Source organism: Convolutriloba macropyga, unplaced genomic scaffold, assembly GCF_964194025.1.
Source record: "Convolutriloba macropyga unplaced genomic scaffold, txConMacr16.3 SCAFFOLD_3033, whole genome shotgun sequence".
Taxonomy (NCBI): Eukaryota; Metazoa; Xenacoelomorpha; order Acoela; family Convolutidae; genus Convolutriloba; species Convolutriloba macropyga.
In genome coordinates, this window is record NW_027450974.1 from 6,177 (window position 1) to 30,343 (window position 24,167).

At 36.6% G+C, this 24,167-nt stretch overlaps 1 protein-coding gene across 1 annotated transcript; it reads right to left on the reverse strand.

Moving 5' to 3' along the window:
* On the reverse strand, positions 1-24,114 carry LOC142356314 (uncharacterized; the record flags this gene model as incomplete). Its single annotated transcript, XM_075408249.1, has 2 exons — positions 23,686-24,114; positions 1-869 (listed from the first exon to the last, which is right to left on the reverse strand). Coding segments are annotated over exons 1-2 (1,298 nt in total), but the record flags the coding sequence as incomplete, so codon positions are not given.
* Positions 24,115-24,167: the final 53 nt, after the last annotated feature.

Below are 24,167 nucleotides of genomic sequence, written 5' to 3' on the forward strand. Positions count from 1 at the left end.
CTCCAGGGATAGAACGTGAAGCACTTTCCATACATTGGATCTTCAAACTCCGAGAAAGCCTGTTCCTTGCAGTTTTTGTTGTCAAAGGAACACTGGACAATAAAGTCATTCCTTTGATGACCAGTCAGTTGAACAAACTCCTGGTCGAAGAACACCGCCTGTCGCACGTCGGAATAATCTTCTCGATTGGTTTTATCGTAAAGTTCAAAATAATTATCAGTGAAGTTTGCAAAAATATCTTCGAATGCTTCATCCATACTTGGGTTGCTGACTTCCTTAAAAAGGAGAGCTTCTGTTGTTGGTGGTGTAGTTGTTGTTGTTGTTTGTTCTTCTGTCAATAACAATGTCGTTGTCGATGTATTTGTTAACGTTGATAACGACGTTGTTGATGTTGATGCTGTTGTAGAAATTGTTGAGGGTTTGCCAGTTAATGTAGTTGTTATTCTGGCCCCTGTGGTACTAGATTGTGTCGTTGAGCGGGTTGTCGACAAGGTTGTTTCTGATAATCTTTTGCTCTCATGTATGGACGTTGGTCCGCTCGAAGTGGACCAGAGAGTCGGAAATGTATACCCGTTGTTGTTGTCTGTTGTAGTAGCAAGCGTTTGTGCCTCCCGAGTCGTATTGTGTTTTGGAGTTGGGCTGGGAAATGAATCCACACTTCTTTTGACCACATTGTGATCCGGATCTCGGATTTTCTTTACCAAAGCTCTGAAACCCCTGTCTGTTGTAGAGCTGTCACTAATAAAGATGACAGTTATGTTGAAGGCATACGTCGCCCAGCCGTACGATACAGGATCGGGTACATTGCATAGGTTTATGTAAATCAGATCTAGCCGACCCAGCCACACGTACGAAGACGAGAACCAGCTCTATAAAAGACTTTTCAAAGAAATAAATTTAAGGTAAAACATTAATTCACCTTGACTGTTGAAGTAAATCTGCCCTTCTTTAACTGTTGAGGTATTTCTTTAAGTCACCTTAAGCTAGAAAAATTTCACTTGATAATTTAAGGCCCAACCTTAATTTAACTTAAAACTAACTTAAGTTCCATCTAATGAAGCTATAATAGAGCTAAGATTAGGTTGAACGTCCTTTGAGTAAAAAACAATTCTCTACAAAAATCTGACTTTAAAACTAAAAAGCTTCTTGGTGGATTATTTGATTGCAAGAAATCAAATTTAGTATAGGAAGGAAGGTATGATAGAAGCTATAACAGATCAGGTCATAGTTTAATTAGTCATAGTTTTGTTTGAATGGGGGCATCAGTGGTAGTTTTAATTTAGACTTCGCGTTATCGAAGCGGGTCCACGCCCTTCTTTGATCAGAAGAGCACCTGGTGCGCATTGCAGCTTTTATGATGCCAAATAGGATCCAAGAAGAACAGATGCTGACAATGTGAAAACAATCTTGAATTGATTGATTAGTAGACCTATATCAGGGCGACTGTATTAGTAGACGTAAATCAATCTGGACTCTGGGTTTTCTATTCCTGTGCATCTAATCTTGAAATATTGGATCTTTCTTTTTTTCCAAAAATTGTCCGCTTTATTTGCTTTCGCGTAATGTTCTCATAACACAAGTGGCTGTTTGAGGAGTAAGTGTGGGACCCGGGTCGAGGTATGGTCGAAAAATGATGTAAGAATTGCGGTGATTAGCGGTGAAAAAAAAATCACCGCAAAGCGCCCGCATCTCGTTGCGACGAATGCGGTGAAAGCGGTGATTTTTTGTAAGATTTGCGGTTTTAGCGGTGAATTTTTGTAAGATTTGCGACTTTTAGCGCTGAATTACTTTTTTTCACAGCATTCATCGCATTCAACGCTGAAAATCGCAATTCATACATCTTTTCACCGTTTTCACCGCATATCTTACATTTTAAAGCGATTTTAAGCGTTGACACATCGACCCGGGGAGGCTTACTACTGTCAGTGCGGACAACTTTTGAGACAATAGTGGTGATATTAGGTTAGGAATCGTGTAATTGGAAGTGGCCAAACCTTTTTGAATATTAGAGATGTCTTTCTGCCCTGGTCGAGGTTTTGGGGTAAATTCTTGTAGGAAATGCGATGAATTTTTGTAAGAAATGTAGTGATTGCAGTGAATGCGGTGACATTAAATATTTCACAGCATTTCATCGCATTTCTTACAAAAATTCACCGCACAATGCACCGCATTTCCTTCAAAATTTACTGCATCGACTTCTGTGGCAAATTAGTGTAAGATATGCTGTGAAAGCGGGGAATGCGTTGAAAAAAAAGATTTTTCTTTCTGTAAAGCCTTTTCCACTCTTAAATAGCAGGGAAAAGAGTGTAAGAGTAATTTTGTAAAAATTAAACTCTATTTACACTCTTTACACTCTTTAATCCACTTTTTTTACACTCATAAAAATTACTTTTGATTACACTCTTTCGTCCAATTTTTAGTGGGGAAAAGAGTGAAAAGTGTAATTTTGAGGCGATTACACTCTTAGAAATACACCGCAATTTTGAAGAAATCACACTCTTAGAAATACACTACAATTACACTGTTTTGTCCACTTATTTCCTTCTTTTCAACGGAGCTCAATTTATAAAGACAATAGCACATGCAACCAGGTCGTGGGACCAACATCTCATGATCTTAATTCGCATAAGGTTGCTGTCTTCCTTTAAAGTTCGATATCACACATCACCAAATTTTCTCGCTTCGCAAGCTTTGCTGCTTCTCTTTTCAAAATTTGCCTGCCACTTTAACTTGTTGGATAACACGAAGCTCAGATCTGTTCACTCTGACCTGACCTGTACCTATGACTCAGTGACAATCGGTACTGATTCAGAACAATTTAAGAGATTTTTCAAGTTTTAGTACTGATTCAGACGGGTATCTGAACAAACTGAGAGGTTATTTCTGATTATCAGAGCAAAATTCAGAGATAATTTTCAGTACTTTTCTGAGCCAAAAAATGATTCAGAATGAATCACTGAGCCAGCTCTGATTCAGACAAATTCAGTGAAAATTGGAACCGAATAGGACTCTGACTGATTACTGAGTTTGCCCTAGAGAGTGAGATACGGGGTATAATTTCTTTATGAATGGCTGGCTTCGCAAATTTCATTGTTTTCTCGGTTTTTATTTACACGAACGCAACAACAACAACACCTGAATACATCTCACTGCCTCTTGACATCAACAGTTTGCCCCAAGTGTACATTGAGTTATGAATATTTAACTTCTTTGTCCATTGATCACTTTTAATATCCCCCTCAACCTCATCAAAATTGTCATTTTATGAAATTTTGAAAATACTGGTGACCAGAAAGTTTTAATGAAAGTAGCGGACAATTTGCAAAAAGATCGCAAGTTATCGTTTTATCTCACTATTTCTCTTTGATTTAACCTTCCTTATCTCTATTATTTCTTCACTGGCGCCATATCAGAAATCTCTAGATCGCATTAGGCTCGTTCAAGTGTTCAAGTGTTTCAAAAATCGTAAAGTTTGATCAGTACATAGATTAAAAACAAGGGAGTGTTCAAACTCCATCCGCCCAAGCTGTTATATTACCTTCTCAAACAAAAAACACTTAGCTTCGAAAAGCGAGATCATTATTTCCTGTTTAATAAACAAAAAGTCGATCAAAAGAGACACAAAATTTTAAAGCTAAAAAACGTTGTCCAGAAAAAAATTTTAGACATCCCCCACAGATTTAAACAAAATAAGACAATTTGAGGTGAAGCTATCCTACGGGGTGTAACAATTAGAGGAGAATTTAAACATGTGCAACAGAGAACTTAAACGAGAATTTGCTAAGATGCAAAGAAGCGTTGCTTCTTCATGAGATATTTAAGTGTACAAGAAACAGGATGTACGAAAAGCCAACTTTTTAAGCAACACAGATGAGTTGTTGAGCTACATAATTTTAGCAAACCAAACGATAGATGTTAGTTATATGTATTGTTTTCTATGAAACAATGCTATAAGTATGATGTTGATGATGAGTTTTTATCGTCAAATATTCTATTCCGTTTGCTTCATTACATCAGGAAACCCACCAGATTAGCTGCAAAGCTATTTAGATTCTCCCACCGGGCAGTGTAGTTGTTAGGTAGGAATTTTAATATGGCTACTAACCTAATTCAATTCAATTCAAATCAGAGGGCATTTCCATCTTGGTCCCCAACCTGGGTCGAGCTACCAATCGTAGCCAAAAATCAGCCTCCTTAAAGGACTTTTCCTTCACATATGATTAGGCAGTAAACTGGATATCTTTTTTTACTCAACAATTAGGTTAGCGCAGAAGTAAAGCATAAAAAAATTCATTCCAGCAAAAGTCGAGTCTAACATTTTGCCTCGAATCGCCGAGTCGAAGATCTTGCATTGTTTCATATGTGATTTAGTCGAGTTTTAGTCTGCTTTTTAGTTTACCTTTCAGATTGCTAAAAGAATGTAACAAATCGATTCATCTGTGTTGCCTAAAAAGTTGACTTTTTGAACTGTGATTTATTAAAACATTTAAACCTGTTAAAAACTTAAATTGTGGGACTATTCATTAAATCATTTAAATTTTAATTTAGTTCATTTTGTCCTTGATGTTTTGATGTTGAATTCATTTCCTGATTTGGAGATCATTGATTCATTTGTTCATTCTTTTCATGGTGGTGTTATGATTCAGTGTCTGTTCATAGAGCAAATTTCCTTAGCATTAACGCCAATTTTACTTTTAATCTTTTGTTCACATTTTAGTAAATGATTAAAATGCTGATCATTTTCCGCCTTTAAATTTATTTAATTCAATATATTACGATTTCAGTGTTCAGTTGAATCTCTTATAAAGCAATCAATTTCCAAGCAAATCAAGCCCTTTGAGTCAATACTCAAAACTTAGTCTTTTGATCAGCCATTCAGCATCACTGAGCAAATCATTGTGTTCGCGCAGCAAAAAATAGCTAAACGTTGCCTCAAAAATAAATAATTCTAACAAACAGTATTATAAGTGATTTCTCACAGCGATATTACCTGAATTCGAGCACTATAAAATTTTGGATTTCGTTAAGTAAAAACGCAATTCTTTAGAGTTTGCTAATCTATACGATATGCACTCAGCAGCCCGAAAATTCCAAAAAAACGCCAAAAATTTCTGAGATAGCTTTCAGTATATAAAAAATAATTCAGAATGAATCACTGAGCCAGCTCTGATTCAGACAAATTCAGTGAAAAATTGGACCCGAATAAGAGTCTGACTGATTACTGAGTTTGAGTTGGATACGGGGTATTATTTCACTATGTATTGCTGGCTTCGCAAATTTCAATGGTTTCTGGGTTGTTAGTAACACGAACGCAAAGAAAACAACACCTGAGTGCATCCCACTCCCTCATGACATCAACGATTGCACCAAGTGTACATTTGGTTATGAATTTTTAACTTCTTTGTCCATTGACCACTTTTAATATCCCTCTCAACCTCATCAAATTTGTCATTTTATGAAATTTCGAAAAGTCCGGTGACCAAAGACATTTTAGCGGACAAAAACATCAAAAACATCAAGACCAAAATTGAAAATAGCGGACAATTTGCAAAAAGATCACAAGTTATCATTTATCTCACCTATTTCTTTTTGATTTAACCTTTCCTTATTTCTATACTGGAGCCATATCAGAACCCTCTAGATCGCATTAGGCTCGTTCAAGTGTTCAAGTATTTCAAAAATTATAAATTTTAATCAGTATATAGATTAATTACAAGGGAGTGTTCAAACTCCATCCGCCCCCACAGTTATAATACCTTTTCAAACAAAAAAATTACTTAACTTCGAAAGGCGAGATCAGTATTTCCTGTTTAAAAATAAAAAGTCGATCAAAAGAGAGACACAAAATTTTAAAGCTAAAAAAACGTTGTCCAGAAAATGTTTTAAACATCTGCCACAGATTGAAACAAAACAAGACACTTTGAGGTAAAGCTATCCTAGGGGTGTGAAATTAGAGGAGATTTGAAAAATGTGCAACAGAGAACTTAAATGAGATTTTGCTGAGATGCAAAGAAGCGTTGCTTCTTCATGAGATATTTAAGTGTACAAGAAACAGGATGAACGAAAAGCCAACTTTTTAAGCAACACAGATGAGTTGTTACGCTACATAATTTTAGCAAACGAAAAGATAGAGGTTAGATATATGTATTGTTTTCTAAGAAACAATGCTTTAATATGATGATGATGATCGTCAACAATTCCATTCCACTTGTTAAATTGTCAACAATTCCATTCCGTTTGCTTCATTACATCAGGAAACCCACCAGATTAGCTACAAAGCTATTTGGATTTTCCCACCGGGCAGTGTAGTTGATAGGTAGGAATTTTATTATTGCTAGTAACCTAATTCAATTCAATTCTATTCAGAGGGCATTTCCATCTTGGTCCCCAACCTGGGTCGAGCTACCAATCGTAGCCAAAAATCAGCCTCCTTAAAGGACTTTTCCTTCACATGTGATTTGGCAGTAACCTGGATATCTTTTTTACTCCAAAACTGTGCAGAAGTACAGCATGAAAAATTTGATTTCAGCAAAAGTCGAGTCTAATATTTGCCTCGAATTGCCGCGCCGAAGACTTTGCATCGTTTCATATGTGATTTGAGTCGAGTTTTGGTTTGCCTTTTAGTTTACCTTTTAGCTTGTTAAAAAAATGTAGCGTTACGGTTCACCTGGGTTGCCTGAAAAGTTTGCTTTTAGTACTGTGATACACAAGTAATTTAATCCGGTTAAATTCTTAATTTGCGGCGCTATTCAATAAAATCCATCAAATTTTAATTTAGTTTGTTTTGATCTTGAAATTTTGACGTTAAACTCTTTTCCAGGTTTTGAGTGTAGTTATTCAATTGTTCATGCTTTTGATTGTGGTGTTGTAGTTCACTGTCTGTTCATGTAGTAAACTTCCTGAACATTGCAGTCAATTTTAGTTTTTTTGTTCACAATTTAGTGCATGATCAAATTGCTGATCATATTTTGCCTTGAAATTTAATTTCATTCTTCATAATTCTAGCTCACTGTTCAGTTGAATCTCTTCTAAAGCAACCATTTTTCCAAACAAATAAGCTCTTTGAGTCAATACTCAAAACTTAGTCTATCGCTAAGCGATTCAGCATAACTAAACAAGCTTTTGTGTTCGCGTAGTTAGTACTAGCTTAAAGTTGCTTTACTATTTAATAACTCTAACAAACAGCATTGTAAGCGATTTGTCACAGCAAAATTATCTGAATTTGAGCACTATAAAATTTTGGATTTCGTTAAGTAAAAAAGCAATTCATTTAGGTTTGTTAATCTATATGATATGGCGCAGTTAGCAGCTCATAAATTCCCAAAAACGCCTTTGTCAATCGAACCAGTTTGAACAAAGACGTCACAACCTAACACAAGATGCAAACAAACGTAGAAATAACGATCCCGCACGAGAGTCAAGCGGACTTCAATCTCCCGATTTAGGACTACCCGTACCACGAACTGAGGCATCACTAACATTAAAATAAGCAAAAGGGATCCCCAAAAGTGAACGATCAAAGAAAAGCCTGGATGGTCTGTACGACGCTTTAGACCCAAGATCGCCCGTGGTCAAAGCGGACAACTACACCTCATTTATAAAAAGAATCCGGAAAAAGAAAAATGACGATTCGCAAATTAAATTTAGCAAAATTTGGTATACAGGCTAAACGATAGACCGGCTTGAGGGCGTATGCTGACCTAAGAATCAAGTCGATCACGGGAAAAACGACAGAAGAAAAAATTATGAAACATGAGAAGGACGCTTGGAGCGAAGTTGAAGGAGGGAATAAGATGAATCATTGACGCATAGTTGACGAATCGATATGCGTTTCCTCCATACATTCAATTGTTTGTCGCATATTGCGTGTGAGGATGCCATTTATACACAGAAAGATAGAGCCGATCGCGCCCCAAAATCAAGTGCAAAAAGAAACTACTAAATCCACGGAGATGACGATTCACAAATTAGATTTAGCAAAATTTGGGAATAATGCTGAATGATAGACAGGCTTGAAGGCGTATGCGGACCGTAGAACCAGACCGATCAAGGGAAAAATGACAGAAGAAACAATTCGGAGACATGCAAAGGACGCTCGGAACAAAGTTGAAGGAGGGAGGAAGATAAAACATTGACGGATAAATGATGAATCGATACGCCCTTCCTTCATACATTCAATTGTCTTTCGCAAATTGCGTGTGAGGGTGCTAGTTATGCACAGAACGATAGAGCCGATCGTGCAACAAAATCAAGTGAAAAAAAAAGAAACTACTAAATCCGCAGAGCCGAAAACACCGCCATAACGACCATAACGGAAACAAAAAGCAATCAGTATAAACAAGTCAACAAACAACGAGCAAACGACAACGGACGTTGGTCTCTATAACAGAGTCAGAAGAATCCATGAAATCAACGCAGACTTGTCCCCAACACTTTATAGATAAATGGCTCCTTCTCGTCCAAAAGACGACAGTTTAACTCGTTGGATAACATAAGGCTCAGATCTGTTCACTCTGAGTTGACTTGTACCTATGGCTCAGTGCCAATCCGTGCTGATTCAGAATAATTTAACAGATTTTTCAAGTCTTTGTTCTGATTCAGACGGTATCAGAACCAACTGAGAGGTGATTTCTGATTGTCTCCCAATCAGAGCAAGTTTCAGAGATAATTTTCAGAATTTTATTTAATCAAAAATAATTCAGAATGAATCACTGAGCCAGCTCTGATTCATACAAAATCAGTGAAAAATTTGACCCGAATAAGTTGCTGACTAATTATTGAGTTTGCCCTAGGGTTAGAGACGGGCTATAATTTTTCTTTGTATTGCTGGCTTCGCAATTTCATCGGTTTCTTGTTTGTTAGTTACACGAACGCAGAAAAACAACACCTGAGTACACAAACTTCCTCATAATATCAACCGATTGCACAAAATGCACATTGAATTTTTAACTTTTTTGTCCATCGACTACTTTTAATATCCCCCTTAACCTCATCAAATTTGTCATTTAATGAAATTTCGAAAATTCCGGTGACCAAAGATGTTTTAATGAAAGTAGCGGACAATTTGCAAAAAGATGACAAGTTATCATTTCATCTCACCAATTTCTTTTTGATTTAACCCTCATTTTTTCTACACTGGCACCTATCAGAACTCTCTGGATTGGATTAGGCTCGTTCAAGTGTTCAAGTGTTTCAAAAATCGTAAAGTTTAATCAGTATAGAGATAAATTACAAGGGATTGTTCAAACTCCATCCGCCCCCGCTGTTATATTACCTTCTCAAACAAAAAATACTTAAAGTCGATAGGCGGGATCATTATTTCCTGTTCAATAAAAAAAAGTCGATCAAAAAGACACAAAAATTTAAAGCTGAAAAAAAACCTTGTTCAGAAAAAATTTTAAACATCTGCCAAAGATTGAAACAAAACAAGACAATTTGAGGTAAAGCTATCCTACGGGGTGTAACACTTAGAGGAGAATTTAAACATGTGCAACAGAGATCTTAAATGACAATTTGCTAAGATGCAAAGAAGCGTTGCTTCTTCATGAGATATTTAAGTGTACAAAAAACAGGATGTACGAAAAGCCAAATTTAAGGCACACAGATGAGATGTTACGCTACATAATTTACGTTCTATTTAATATCCCTCTCAACCTCATCAAAATTGTCAGTTTATGAAATTTTGAAAAACCCGTTGACCAAAAACTTTTTAATGAAAGTAGCGAACAAACGTCGATACATCGATCCCGCACGAGAGTCCAGAATACTTCAATGTTTAGATTAAGGACCAGCCGTACCAACAACGGAGGTATCACTAACCTTAAAATAAGCTAGAAGGATCCCAAAATGTAAACGATCAAAGAAGAGCCTGGATGGTCTGTACGACGCTTTAGACCCAGGATCGCCAGTGGTCAAAGCGGACAACTACACCTCCTTTAAAAAAAGAACCCGGAAAAAGAAAAATGACGATTCGCAAATAAGATTTAGCAGAGTTTGGTACAAAGGCTAAACGATAGACCGGCTTGAGGGCGTATGCTGACCTAAGAATCAAACCGATCACGGGAAAAACGACAGAAGAAATAATTTTGACACTTGCAAAGGACGATTGGAACAAAGTTGAAGAAGGGAAGAAGGTAAAACATTGACGCATAAATGATGAATCGATACGCCCTTCCTTCATACATTCAATTGTCTTTCGCAAATTGCGTGTGAGGGTGCTAGTTATGCACAGAACGATAGAGCCGATCGTGCAACAAAATCAATTGAAAAAAAGAAACTACTAAATCCGCAGAGCCGAAAACACCGCCATAACGACCAAAACGGAAAAAAAGCAATCAGTACAAGTCCCCAAAACTTAAAAGGAAAAGAGATCCTTCTCGTCAAAAACGACGACAATTGGTGACAACGTTTAATCAGTAGATAGCTTGATTGAGAGGGAGTGCAAAACTTCATCCATCACCTCCGAAAATTTTTTCCGAAACCAAATATTTACTTACATGCGAGAAGTGAGATAATTTTTCCTGATTAATAAATAAAAGCCGAGCAAAAGGGACAAAAAATGTAAAAGCAAAAAAAATGTTGTCATGAAAAATTTTTAATTCTCTGCCGCAAAATGAAAAAAACTGTGCAATTTGGAGTACGACTATCCTGTGAGGTATTAAAATTATAAGAGATTTTAAGCATGAGCAATAGACAATTTAAATGAGAAATTGATAATATGGAAAGAAGCGTTGTTTCTTCATGAGATAATTATTTGTACAAGAAACAGGACGCACAAACAACCAATTTTTTGAGCAACACAGATGAATTGTTACACTACATAATTCTAACAAACCAAAAGGCAGATGTTAGGTATGCATAAATTCATCTAAGAAACAATGCCATCAGGATGACAATGATGAGTTTTCCTTGTCAATAGTTCTTTTCGCGTTTGCTTTCTTACTTCAAGAAAACCGCCAGAATACCTCTAAAGTTAATTGAGTTTTCCCGCCGGGCAGTACTATTTTTTTGCAGAAATTTTGTTGCTGGAAACTAAAATCATTTCAATTCGTACCAGAGGGAAATTCCGCCTGGGACCTCAACTTTGATGGAATGTTTAGATTTAGGACTAACCGTACCACCAACGGAGTTATCACTAACCTTAAAATAAGCTAGAAGGATCCCCAAAAATAAACGATCAAAGAAGAGCCTGGATGGTCTGTACGACGCTTTAGACCCAGGATCGCCAGTGGTCAAAGCGGACAACTACACCTCCTTTAAAAAAAGAACCCGGAAAAAGAAAAATGACGATTCGCAAATAAGATTTAGCAGAGTTTGGTACAAAGGCTAAACGATAGACCGGCTTGAGGGCGTATGCTGACCTAAGAATCAAACCGATCACGGGAAAAACGACAGAAGAAATAATTTTGACACTTGCAAAGGACGATTGGAACAAAGTTGAAGAAGGGAGGAAGGTAAAACATTGACGCATAAATGATGAATCGATATGCTCTTCCTTCATACATTCAATTGTCTTTCGCAAATTGCGTGTGAGGTTGCCATTTATGCACAGAAAGATAGAACCGATCGAGCCCCAAAATCAAGTGCAAAAGGAAACTACTAAATCCACGGAGCCAAAAACACCACCGCAACCACCAAAACGGAAAAAAAGCAATCAGTACAAGTCCCCAACACTTAAAAGGAAAAGAGATCCTTCTCGTCAAAAACGACGACAATTGATAACAAAGTTTAATCAGTAAATAGCTTGATTAAAAGGGAGTGTCCAAACTCCATCCGTCACCTCTGAAATTTTTTTTTCCGAAACCAAATATTTACTTACATGTGAGAAGTGAGATGATTTTTTCCTGAATAATAATTCCAAAATCGAGCAAAAGGGACAAAAAAAGTAATAGCAAAAAATGTCAAGAAAAATTTTTAATTCTCTGCCGCAAAATGAAAAAAAACTGTGCAATTCGGGGTGCAACTATCCTATGAGGTGTAACAATTATAAGAGATTTTAAACAAGAGCAACAGACAATTCAAATCAGAAGTTGATAATATGGAAAGAAGCGTTGTTTCTTCATGAGATAATTATTTGTCCAAGAAATAGGACGCACAAACAGGCAATTTTTTGAGGAACACAGATGAATTGTTAGTCTACATAATTCTAGCAAAACAAAAGGAACTTCCGTCTGGGACCTCAACTTGGGTGGAATCACACTTTAAATCCTTCGAAGCAATATTGCAGACAGACTCTTGAAAGGACTTTTCCTAAAATTGTAGTCTGACAGTAACCCCGATTTTTTTGATACTCAACAATTAGGTTCAATCAGAAGTACAGCATTAAGAATTTGATTTAAGCAAAGGTCAAGTATATCATTTTGCCTCGAATTGCCGCGCTTAAGACTTTGCATCGTTTCATATGTGATTTGAATCTAGTTTCAGTTTGCCATTTAGTTTACCTTTTAGCTTGTTAAAAAAATGTAGCGTAACGGTTCATCTGGTTTGCTTGGGAAGTTGTCTTTTGTATTGTGATACACTAGTAATTTAATACTGTTAAATTCCTAATTTGTGGCGCCATTCATTAAATTCAATCAAATTTTAATTTGGTTTGTTTTGATCCTGATATTTTGATGCTAAACTCATTTCCCGACTTTGAGAATAGTTAATCAATTGTTCATGCTTATGATTGTGGTGTTGTGATTCCCTGTCGTCTGTTCATGTAGTAAACTTCCTGAACGTTGCGGCCAATTTTAGATTTTTTATGTTCACAATTTAGTGCATGATCCAATTACTGATCATATTCTGCCTTGAAATTTAGTTTCACTCTTCATAATTCGAGCTCACTGTTCAGTTGAATCTCTTTTAAAGCAACAATTTTTCCAAACAAATCAAGCTCTTTGAGTCAATACCCAAAACTTAGTCTATCGTTAAGTTATTCAGCATAACTAAATAGACCTTTGTGTTCACAGAATTAATACTAGCTGAAAGTTGCTTCAAATTTTAATAACTCTAACAAACAGCAGTATAAGCGATTTCTCACCGCAAAATTACCTGAATTTAAGCACTTTAAAATTTGAATTTCTCTGAGCGAAAACGGAACTCATTAACGTTTGTTAGTCTATACGATATGGCACTGTCAACAAGTCAGAAATAAAAAAAACGCCCTTTTTAATCGAATCAGTTTGAACTAATACGTCACAGCCTAATCCAAGATGTGAACAAACGTAGCAACAACGATACAGCAATAGAGTCCAGAGTACTTCAAATTCCCAATTTAGGACTACCCGTACCACGAACTGAGGCATCACTAACCTTAAAACTATCTAGCAAGATCCCCGAAAGTAAACAATCAAAGAACAGCCTGGATGGTCTGCAAGACGTCATAGCCCCAGAATCGTCAGTGGTCAAAGCGAACCTCTACACTTCCGTTAAAAAAGAACCCGCAAAAATAGAAGTGACGATTTGCAAATTAGATTTAGCAAAATTAGGAAGCTGAACAGAAATTGAACAGCAGACTGACCTGAAGGAGTATGCAGACCGTAGAACAAAGTCAATAACGGGGAAAATGAAAGAAGAATTAAATTTGAAACATGCAAAAGATGCTCGCAAGAAATTGGTGGAGGGAAGAAGACAAAGGTCAACGCATAAATGACGATTTGATCTGCGTTTCCTCTATACTTTCGAATCTTTGCCGCGCAGTGCGTGTGAGGATGCCAGTCATGCCTAGAAAGGTAGAGCCATTCGCCAATCGCGCCACAAAACAATATGCCAGAAGAAACTACTAATTTAACGGAGCCGGTAAAACCACCGCAAAGACCAAAACGGAAACAAAAAGCATTCAGTAGGAGTCGACAAACAACGAGAAAACGACAACGCACAACACCTTCTATATCAGAGACAGAGGAATCCATGAAATCAACGAAGATTCCCATAAATTCTTCAACACTTACCTCAAAAAATCTCCTTCTCGTTAAAAACGACAACAAATGATCAGAAAATAACGAAAAACGAACAAAGACATATTCTCTAAACCAAGAAAGCAGCTGGTCAGAATGCAGATGGCCCTGAAACAAACCTACAAATAGGAAGTTGCTCATCACATATCCCGTAAAAAACTTAATACTTTTTTCTACAAATTATAAAGAAACAACCTTGAAAGTTCGGCAAGCTGAATTAGCCTCAAATTCTGAATAGGATCATTGTCCTTGCAGACAAAATATTATTAAGACCAAAATTCTAATTTTTACAATGACCAGTACATATTTTTGTTAATTTTCTGTGAAATTGAATATTTGTTTTTTTTTGGAAATGCGATACATTAGTTCATTTAATCCTGTTTGATCTTTAACTCGTGGCGCTATTCATTGAATTCATTCAAGTTCTAATTTACTTTATTTCGTCCTTTTTTATGTTAAATTCATTTCCGTTTTTGGAGATCATTTAGTCATCTGTTCATTTTTTTTCATTTTGATGTTATGATTCATTTTCTGTTCCCGATCTTTGCTGCAATTCTTAGTTTTATTCTTTCGTTCACATTTAAGTGCATGATGAAACTGCTGATCATATTCTGCCTTTAAATTGAATTCCATTCTCAATAATTCCAATTCACTATTAAATGAATCTATATTAAAGCAATCACTTGCCAGTCAAACCATGTTTTTGAGTCAATACTAAGAAATTCTTCTTCCGCTCAGCGATTCAGCATAACTAAAAAAGCAGTGTTTTTGCGGAGCGAAAACATAATTAAGTAACGTTTGTTAATCTTTAATACATGACGCAGACAACAGCTTGAGAATCACAAAAAATTCTTTTTGTGAAACGAATCAATTTGTGAACGATTAACACAAGAACAGAACCACCAAACCACCAATCCGACAGATAAATGGCGAATACAAGTAAAGCTATCAATACTGGCACACGAAAGATCATTTTTGCACACTTCTAGAGCCTAAACCTTCACGAGTCAATCTCCCACCAGAAGTACAAGTTACGCATCGAGGATGCAACAGAACAAACTGCGAGATTGAGGCAAATACGGAAAAGTCAACTCAATTACATAGAGAATTCAAATGCCAGAAAATCACGGAAGTAGAAATCCTTTCTGGAGGATCGCTCGGGGACGTTATGTGATCAAAAGTTTGTTATCAAAAGTGTGTTATCACACTTTCAACATCAATTTTATTGGAAACAGAAAAAGGTGAATCAGTTGAACAATTCTACAGAACTCTGAAGGAACTAGCCGAAAACTGCCCCTTTGAAAATCCCAGGAGGAAACTGCCACTTTAAAAATTACGTTAGATGAAAACATGCAACGTGAATCGCTACGTGACACAGTTTTGAACCAGAGAGAGCACTAAGCGCTGCAATAGCCAGGAGATGGGTCACCAAACCAAAAACAAACTTCATCAAGCATTACAATCTGCGTAAACTTTACTGAACAGTTCACTCGATTACTAGGCGCAAACAAACTTCCATAAACAAGAAGCAGAAACACAATCAATTGTAAACGCACTGGTCTAAGCAGAAACTGTCGAAAGAATGGGACAACAAATCACACACAGGTTAGCCTTGCAATTAGCAGGAAATGTAACTACTGTGGTCTACTAAATCACTTCGCAAAGGTATGTCGCAAATTAGGGTGCAGTTCATCATCTCGGAAATCAAAAAAGAAACACGTTTAAAATGCAATGCATCGAGGAAATATCTAGGAGCAATGCATCGAGGAACCGCCCTTAAACTCCTCAATACAGTAGAACAAAGATATAGAATTAATGAAATAGAGCTTCTTGGTGTAGATTGTTCAATTGAGCATTATTACCATTAATGTCAAATATTGCCTATGTTTTAAACCATTCAAAATCCTTACTGATCATAGAGCCTTACTCTCAATCATGCGTGCAAATAGGGCTAATAAATCATATAATTTTCGTCTCGCAAGTTGCGCTGACCGAAGACTTCCGTTTGATTTCACGGTCGATCAACTACCTGGTTCAAAAATGTGTCTGGTAGATTATACATTGCGGACGTCAACAAGCAGCCACTAAAACATCTACATAAGACGAGCAGTTCAAAATGGCGGAAATGGATGACAAACTTTAATCAGTAAGTAGCTTGATTAAAAGGGATTGTCCAAACTCCATCCGTCACCTCTGAAAATATTTTTTCCGAAACAAAAAATTTACTTACATGTGAGAACTGAGATTATTTTTTTCCTGATTAATAAATAAAAGTCGAACAAAAGGGACAAAAAAGTAAAAGCAAAAAAAATGTTGTCAAAAACAAGTTTTAATTATCTGCCGCAAATTGAAAAAAAAACTGTGCATTTCGGGATACAACTATCTTACAAGGTGTAACAATTAGAAGAAATTTTATTCAAGAGCAAAATAAAATTTAAATGAGAACTTGATAATATGGAAAGAAGCGTTGTTTCTTCATGAGATAATTTTTTGTAGAAGAAAAAGGACGCAAAAACAGGCAATTTTTTAAGCAACACAGATGAATTGTTACGCTACATAATTCTAGCAAACCAAAGTTTAGATGATAGGTATACATAAATTATTCTAAGAAAAAACGCCATCAGGATGACGATGATGAGTTTTTACTGTCAATAATTCTTTTTACGTTTGCTTTCTTACTTCAAGAAACCACCAGATTAGCTCTAAAGTTAACTGAGTTTTCCCATCGGGCAGTACTATTGTTATGTGGGAGTTTTGTTGCTAGCAACTAAAGTCATTTCAATTCCAATCAGAGGGTACTTTCGTCTGGGACCTCAACCAGGGTGGAATCACACTTTAAGTCCTTTGAAGCAAAATTGCAGACTCTTGAAAGAACTTTTCCTCCACTCGTGATTTGACAGTACACCATAAGTTTTTGGTAATCAACAATTAGGTTCAAGCAGAAGTACATCTTTAAGAATTTGATTTAAGCAAAGGTCAAGTATATCATTTTGCCTCGAATTGCGGCGCCGAAGACTTTGCATCGTTTCATATGTGATTTGGGTCGAGTTTTAGTTTGCATTTTATTTTACCTTTTAGCTTGTTAAAACAATATAGCGTAACGGTTGATCTGGGTTGCTTGAAAAGGGTGGTTTTTTGTACTGTGAGACACCGGTAATTTAATCCTGTTAATTTCTTATTTTGTGGAGCTATTCATTAGGTTCATTCAAATTTTAATTTAGTTTGTTTTGATTTTGATAATTTGATGTTCAACTCATTTCCTGGATTTGAGAATATTTAGTTAATTTTCCTGCTTTTGATTGTGGTGTTGTGATTCACTGTATGTTCTTGTGGTAAACTTCCTGAACATTGCAGTCAGTTTTAGTTTTATTTTTTTTGTTCACAATTTAGTGCATGATCAAATTGCTGATCATATTCTGCCTTGACATTTAATTTCATTCTTCATAATTCGAGCTCACTGTTCTGCTGAGTCTCTTTTAAAGCAACCATTTTTCCAAACAAACCAAGCTCTTTCAAGCTCTTTCATGCTCTTTCACTCAAATTTTAGTCTATCGCTAAGCGATTCAGCATAGCTAAACAAACCATTGTGTTCGCGGAATTAATACTAGCTAAAAGTTGCTTCAAAATTTAAACACTCTAACAAACAGCATTATAAGCAGTTTCTCTCCGCGAAATTACCTGAATTTCAGCACCATAAAATTTTGGATTTCGCTGAGCGAAAACACAACTCATTAAATTTTGTTAATGCACACGATATGGCGCAGTCAGCAGGTTGGAAATCGCAAAAAAATGCCTTTTCAATCGAAACAGTTTGAACAAATACTTCACAAGACTAATCAAAGATGTGAACAAACGTAGCAACAACGATAACGATCCAGCAATAGAGTCCAGAGTACTTCAACGTCCTAATATAGGACTACCCGTACCACGAACTGAGGCATCACTAACCTTAAAACTATCTAGCAAGATCCCCGAAAGTAAACGATCACAGAACAGCGTGGATGGTCTGCAAGACGTCTTAGCCCCAGAATCGTCAGTGGTCAAAGCGGACCTCTACAACTCTGCTAGAAAAGAACCACAAAGACAGAAGTGACGATTTGTAAATTAGATTTAGCAAAAAAAGGGACAGAGGCTGAACAACAGACTGACCCGAAAGAGTATGCGGACCGCGGAACAAAGGAAATTAAGGGAAAAACGAAAGAAGATTGCAAAGCATGCTCGGAAATAAAATGAGGGAGGGAAGAAGATAAAAGTTGGCGCATAAATGACGATTCGATCTGCGTTTCCTCAATACATTCAAATGTTTGTGTGAAGATGCCAGTTATACCAAAAAGATAGAGCCAGTCGCCAATCGCGCCAGAAAACAATATGCCAGAAGAAATTACTAATTTAACTGAGCTGGTAACACCACCGCAACGACCGAAACGGAAAAAAAGCAATCAGTAGAAGTCGACAAACAACAAGCAAACAACAACGAACATCGCCCTCTATATCAGAGTCAGACGATTCCATGATATGAACAAAAATTCCCATGAATTTTCCAACACTTACTTCAAACAATCTCCTTCTCGTCAAAAACGACGACAAATGATCAACAAATAAGGAAAGGCGATCAAAGACGCAATCTCTACAATCAAAAAAGCAGACAGTCAAAACCCAGATGGCCCTGAAACAAGCCTACAAATAGGAAGTTGCTCATCAGATATCCCGTATACAACTCAATACTTTGTTTCTACAAATTATGAAGAAGCAACAATGACGGTTCGGCAACTTGAATTAGCCTCAAATTCTGAATCGGATCATTGTTCTTGCAGACAAAAACTGTTCGAGACCAATACTCTATTATTTACAATAACCAGTACATATTTTAGTAATTTTCTGTGAAATTGAATATTTGTTTTTTTCGTTACTGTGGAAATGCGATACCTAAGTACATTTAATTCTCTTATATCTTTAATTCGTGGTGTCTTTCATAAAATTCATTTAAGTTCTAATTTACTTCATTTCGTCCTTCATTTTCAACTGTTAAATTTATTTTCATATTTGGAGTTCATTTAGTCATCTGTTCTATTTTTCATTTTGATGTTATGATTCACTTTCTGTTCCCGATTTTTGCCGCAAATTTTAGTTTTATTCTTTCATTCACAGGTTCAGTGCATGATCATATTGCTGATCATATTCCGCCTTTAAACTTAATTCTTTTCTCAAAAAATCCAATTCAGTATTCAAATGAATTTAATTTAAAGCAATCACTTGCCAATCAAACCATGTTTTTGAGTCAATTCTTATAACTTCGTCTTTTGCTAAGCGATTCAGCATAAAAAAAACAAAGCAGTGTATTGGCGGAGCGGATAATAGCTAATAGTTACCTCAAGATTTATTATTTCCAACAAACAGAATTATAAGCGATTTCGCGCGGCAAAATTATCCGATTTCCATCAAAATGCAGTTTTGGACTTTGCGGAGCAAATACATAATTGAGTAACGTTTGTTAATATAAAAAACTTGACGCAGTCAGCAGCTTGAGAATCACAAATATTTTTTTTTGTGAAACGAATCGTTTTGGGAACGATTAACACAAGAACAGAACCACCAATCCGACAGAGAAAAGGCGAATACAAGTAAAGTTATCAATACTGGCACGCGAGAGATCATTTTGGGCACACTTATAGGGCCTAAACCTTCACGAGTTGATCTTCCACCAGAGCTGAAGTACAAATTACGTATCGAGGATTCAACAGAACAAACTGAGAGAGAGAGAGAGAGATTAGAAATCCGTCGTGAAGGATCGCTCGTGGACGTTGTTTGGTCAAAAGTGCGTATCACTTTCAACATCACTTTTAATGGATACGTTTTCTTTTTTGAAAAACAGAAAAAGGTGAATCAGTTGAACAATACTACAGCACTCTGAAGGAACTAGCCGAAAACTGCCACTTTGAAAATCAAGAGGAGGACAAAATGCGTGACATATTTTTAACAATTACGTTAGATGTCGACATTCATTGTGAATTGCTACGTGACACAGTTTTGAACCAGAGAAAGCACTAAGCATTGCAGTAACCATGGAGACGGGTCACCAATACATCAACAGATTTCATCAAGCATTACAATCGGAGTAAACTCTGTTCAATAGTTCAATCGATTTTTCGGCGAAAACAAACCTCCATACACATGATGCAGATTTACACTCAATTGCAAACAGAATGTTCTAAGCAGAAAATGTCAAAAAAAATGGGACAAGAAATCACACACAGGTTTCCCTCGCAATTAGTAGAAAATGTAAACACCGTGGTATACTCAATCACTTCACGAAGGTTTGTCGGTAATTAGGGTGCAGTTCTTCATCTCGGAATTCAAAAATAAACACGCATAAAATGCAATGCCCTTAGAAAATATCTCGGAAACGCACTTAAACTCCTCAATACAGTAGAACAAAGATATAGAATTAATGAAATAGAGTTTCTTGGTGTAGATTGGTCAATTGAGCATTACTACCATTATTGTCAAATATTACCTATGTTTTCAACCATTCAACGTCATTACTGATCATAGAGCCTTACTCTGAATCATGCGTGCAAACAGGGCTGATAAACGATATAATAGTCAACTCGCAAGATGCGCTGACCGAACACTTCCGTTTGACTTCACGGTCGATCATCTACCTGGTACAAAAATGTGTCTGGTAGACTATAAATTTCGCGAACCGCAACAAGCAGTCGATAAAATATCTACATAGGACGAAGAGTTCATAATGACGAAATTAGAAGCAATTAAATGCAGCGCAAATAAATTTCTGTTAAAAACCCAGAACTGTGCAGATTTTCAGGAGCGAATTTAGGCAAATAAATTGAACACAATTACTCTAAGTACCAACAACAATATATATAGCGAATCCGCGGGGCAAAAACACAAATATTCTGAAAGGTGTAACAATGGCGGAATACTTAGCGATTTAAAAACCAATCTTTCAAAATCATAGTCTCTTGTTCACGAAAAAAACCCAAATATGCTTTTTGCACAAACTCTCGCTTCAATTCAGTTGTCCATTCAATCTCTAATTTAAAAAGAATTGAACAGAAATTCCAATCAGTACTCAGACAACAAAACTCTTTCTAATGTAAGACAAGCAACACTCTCCAAGGTAAGATTTACTGACAAGGCTGAACCGTCGATCGCTCCGCCATTAATCACAACGCCCTCTACACCGGGAACAAACACCACGAATGTGACAAACAACCGTACATCATCTGACGATCTTTGAGCGGACTCATTCAATTTTGACTTTCTGTATTCCCAGTTTCCGGATGTCCAATCTTGCCTCTAAGGACGTAAATTTAAAGGAACTACGCGATTGCCTAAATACAGACTATGACGAGAGATTTAAGCAGATTTTGCCCTACATCAACAGCCACTGGAAAGATTTGGATCTACAGAACGGTTGCATGCGCGTGTGGATGACAAAACTGCGACCCCAAATTCGATAACGGACGCATGCATCGAACCCTGCCATTCATGCAACATATCCTGGAATATGGGGATGGCTTATATGGCAATTCAAGAATGGTGGCCATACCTGCACCGCGATTTGCTTTCAAAAACAGCAAAGTGCAATCCCGGTGTCCAAAACGGTAAAAACAATTAAATTCTTTAAATCGTTCTACTCCGTGAGCACCATTAAATTCATTTAAATTTCCTAATGAAGAAACTCATATAGATTCTTGTGGTCCTATTTACAATGAAAAAGACCGAGAAGTACACTTCCTTGCGGGTAGTGATCGTTTTTCGAAATTTCGATAGAGCGAACGCACAAAATGTTTTAAAGTGACTTCAAGATTATAAGTTTTTGGCATGGCATACACGCGCAATTAGATTAGAACAAGCAAAATGTCCAATCGGTCTGCAAATCAAATCATTTTATAATGAAAAAAATATTAAGGTCATTGAATCTTCTAGTCACGGTCACAGAGCAATTGGAATAGGGGAAAGGCTAGTACAAACAATTAAAAGGCGCTTGGCATGCATTGAAGTAATGGCACAAAAAAAAACTAAAAATAAGTTCTTCAATAAAACAGATATTTAATCAACTACGACGATGTCGTCAAAAGACAATCAATCATTCAACATTTGAGGCTCATTTTGTACGTAAACCGAACACTCCATTTGACATAATAACTAGAGAGCCAAATCCAAATATGTAAAGTTATGATCAGACTTTGAAAAACTATATAGATCTGGAGACCCTTCGCTGGGACGAGCTTATACCGCAGGTGAAATGGGAGGATGGGTCCTGCAGGAACAGTGTTTTTGAACAAAGATGTCACATTATAACCTAAGAGGCGAACAGTCTTAGAAACAACGACACAAGCACAAAAATCCAGAGTATTTCGTTATCCCATATAGGACTACCCGTACGACGAACTGAGGCATCACTAACCTTAAAACTAGCTTGAAAAATCTGCAATTGTAAACGATCAAAGAAGAGCCTGGATGTTCAAAACCGGAAATGGGTCAAAAACTGGGTCAAAACCTTAACGCAGACTGACCTGAAGGAGCATGCAGACCGTAGACCAAATCCGATTACGGAGGGAACAACAGAAGAAATAATTCTGAAACATGCAAAGGATTGAAGGTGGGAAGAAGATAAAATGTCGCCACATAAATTTGGATTCGAGTTGAGTTTCTTCTATACATTCAAACGTTTCTTGCGCTTTGCGTGTGAGGACGCCAGTTATGAACAAAAAAGTTGAGCCAGGGGCGCCATAAAATTAATTGCAAGAAGAAATCTCTACTTAGCAACACCACAACAGCGACCAAAAAGGAGACAAACAAAAGTCAGTACAAGTCGACAAACAACGAGCAAACGACAATGCACTTAGCCCTCTATAACAGAGTCAAACAAATCCACGAACTTCAAGACAGACTTGTCTCCGAGCACTCAATTCAAAAAAAGCTTCTTCTCGTTAAAAACGGCGAAAAATTAATAAACAACAACAAAAGGCGAAGAAAAACAAGATTTCGGAAATTTCTCATAATGAGAAAACAGCTATATCTGAACAAATGGCCCTGAAACAAACCTTCAAATAGGAGCTTGCTCACCAGACATATCGTATCCAACTCAATACTATTTTTCTCCAAATTATGAAGAAACAACCATGACGGTCTGGGAAGTTGAAAGCGAAACAGATACTGAATCGGATTAATGTAATTGCAAACAAAAGCTTATTAAGACCAGTATTCTCTTGCATATAATAACCAGTAGATATTTTATTAAATTTCGGTTATAAACAAATTTTATATGTCTTTACTTTTGCCACAGGTGAAATGTGATAACCTCACACTAGTAATCCGGTTCAATCTGTTATTTAATGGCGCTATTCATTAATTTCATAGAAATATTAATTTAGTTCATTTTGTGCTTCATATTTTCATGTTAACTTCATTTCCTGATTTTGAGACCAGTTAATCATATTTTCATTCTTCTCTTTTTGGTGTTATGATAAACTGTCTGTTCATGTATTAAATTTCCTGATCTTTGCCGCGATCTTTATTTTTATTCTTTTTGTTCATATATTTTACTGCATGATGAATTTGCTGATTATATTCCGACTTTAAATTTAATTTAATTCTCAACAATTCGAATTCAGTATTCAGTTGAATCTCTTTTAAAGCAATCTTTTACCAAGCAAATCAGGCTCTTTGAGTCAATACTCAAAACTTCCACCATTCCAACCCGTTTATTTTAACTTACTTTCACTTCATTATCTCGTACAATATCCTTGACGAGGATCACATCATCCTTGCAGTTTGATTCCAACTGGTATTGTTCGATCTTGAACTTCAAAAGGAATCCATCTTCAACGTGAATGAACCAAATTTTCCTCGCATCGCTGAAATAATTATTTGGGAAATTGGGGGATGAAATAGAAGTTTCACTCTCTGTTACTGTTACATTCGAGAAAGTAAAGCGAATTGAACAGTTGTGATGCTCATAACTTTCATCAATACCGTCATCGCACTCTCGTATTTCATCGCACGTTTTAGCACATATTTGCTTCTCTGCGTTCGTGATTTGAGCGCACTGAATATATGGATGGACACATAGTTCGGATTTTTCCACGCTGGGTCGGTCTAAAAGATACTTCCTAGTTTCTTCCCCTAGGTCTTGATTAGGTTTCATTTCATCACTTCCGTCACTGCATTGCTTCTTTCCATCAAGTAGCCATTCACGTG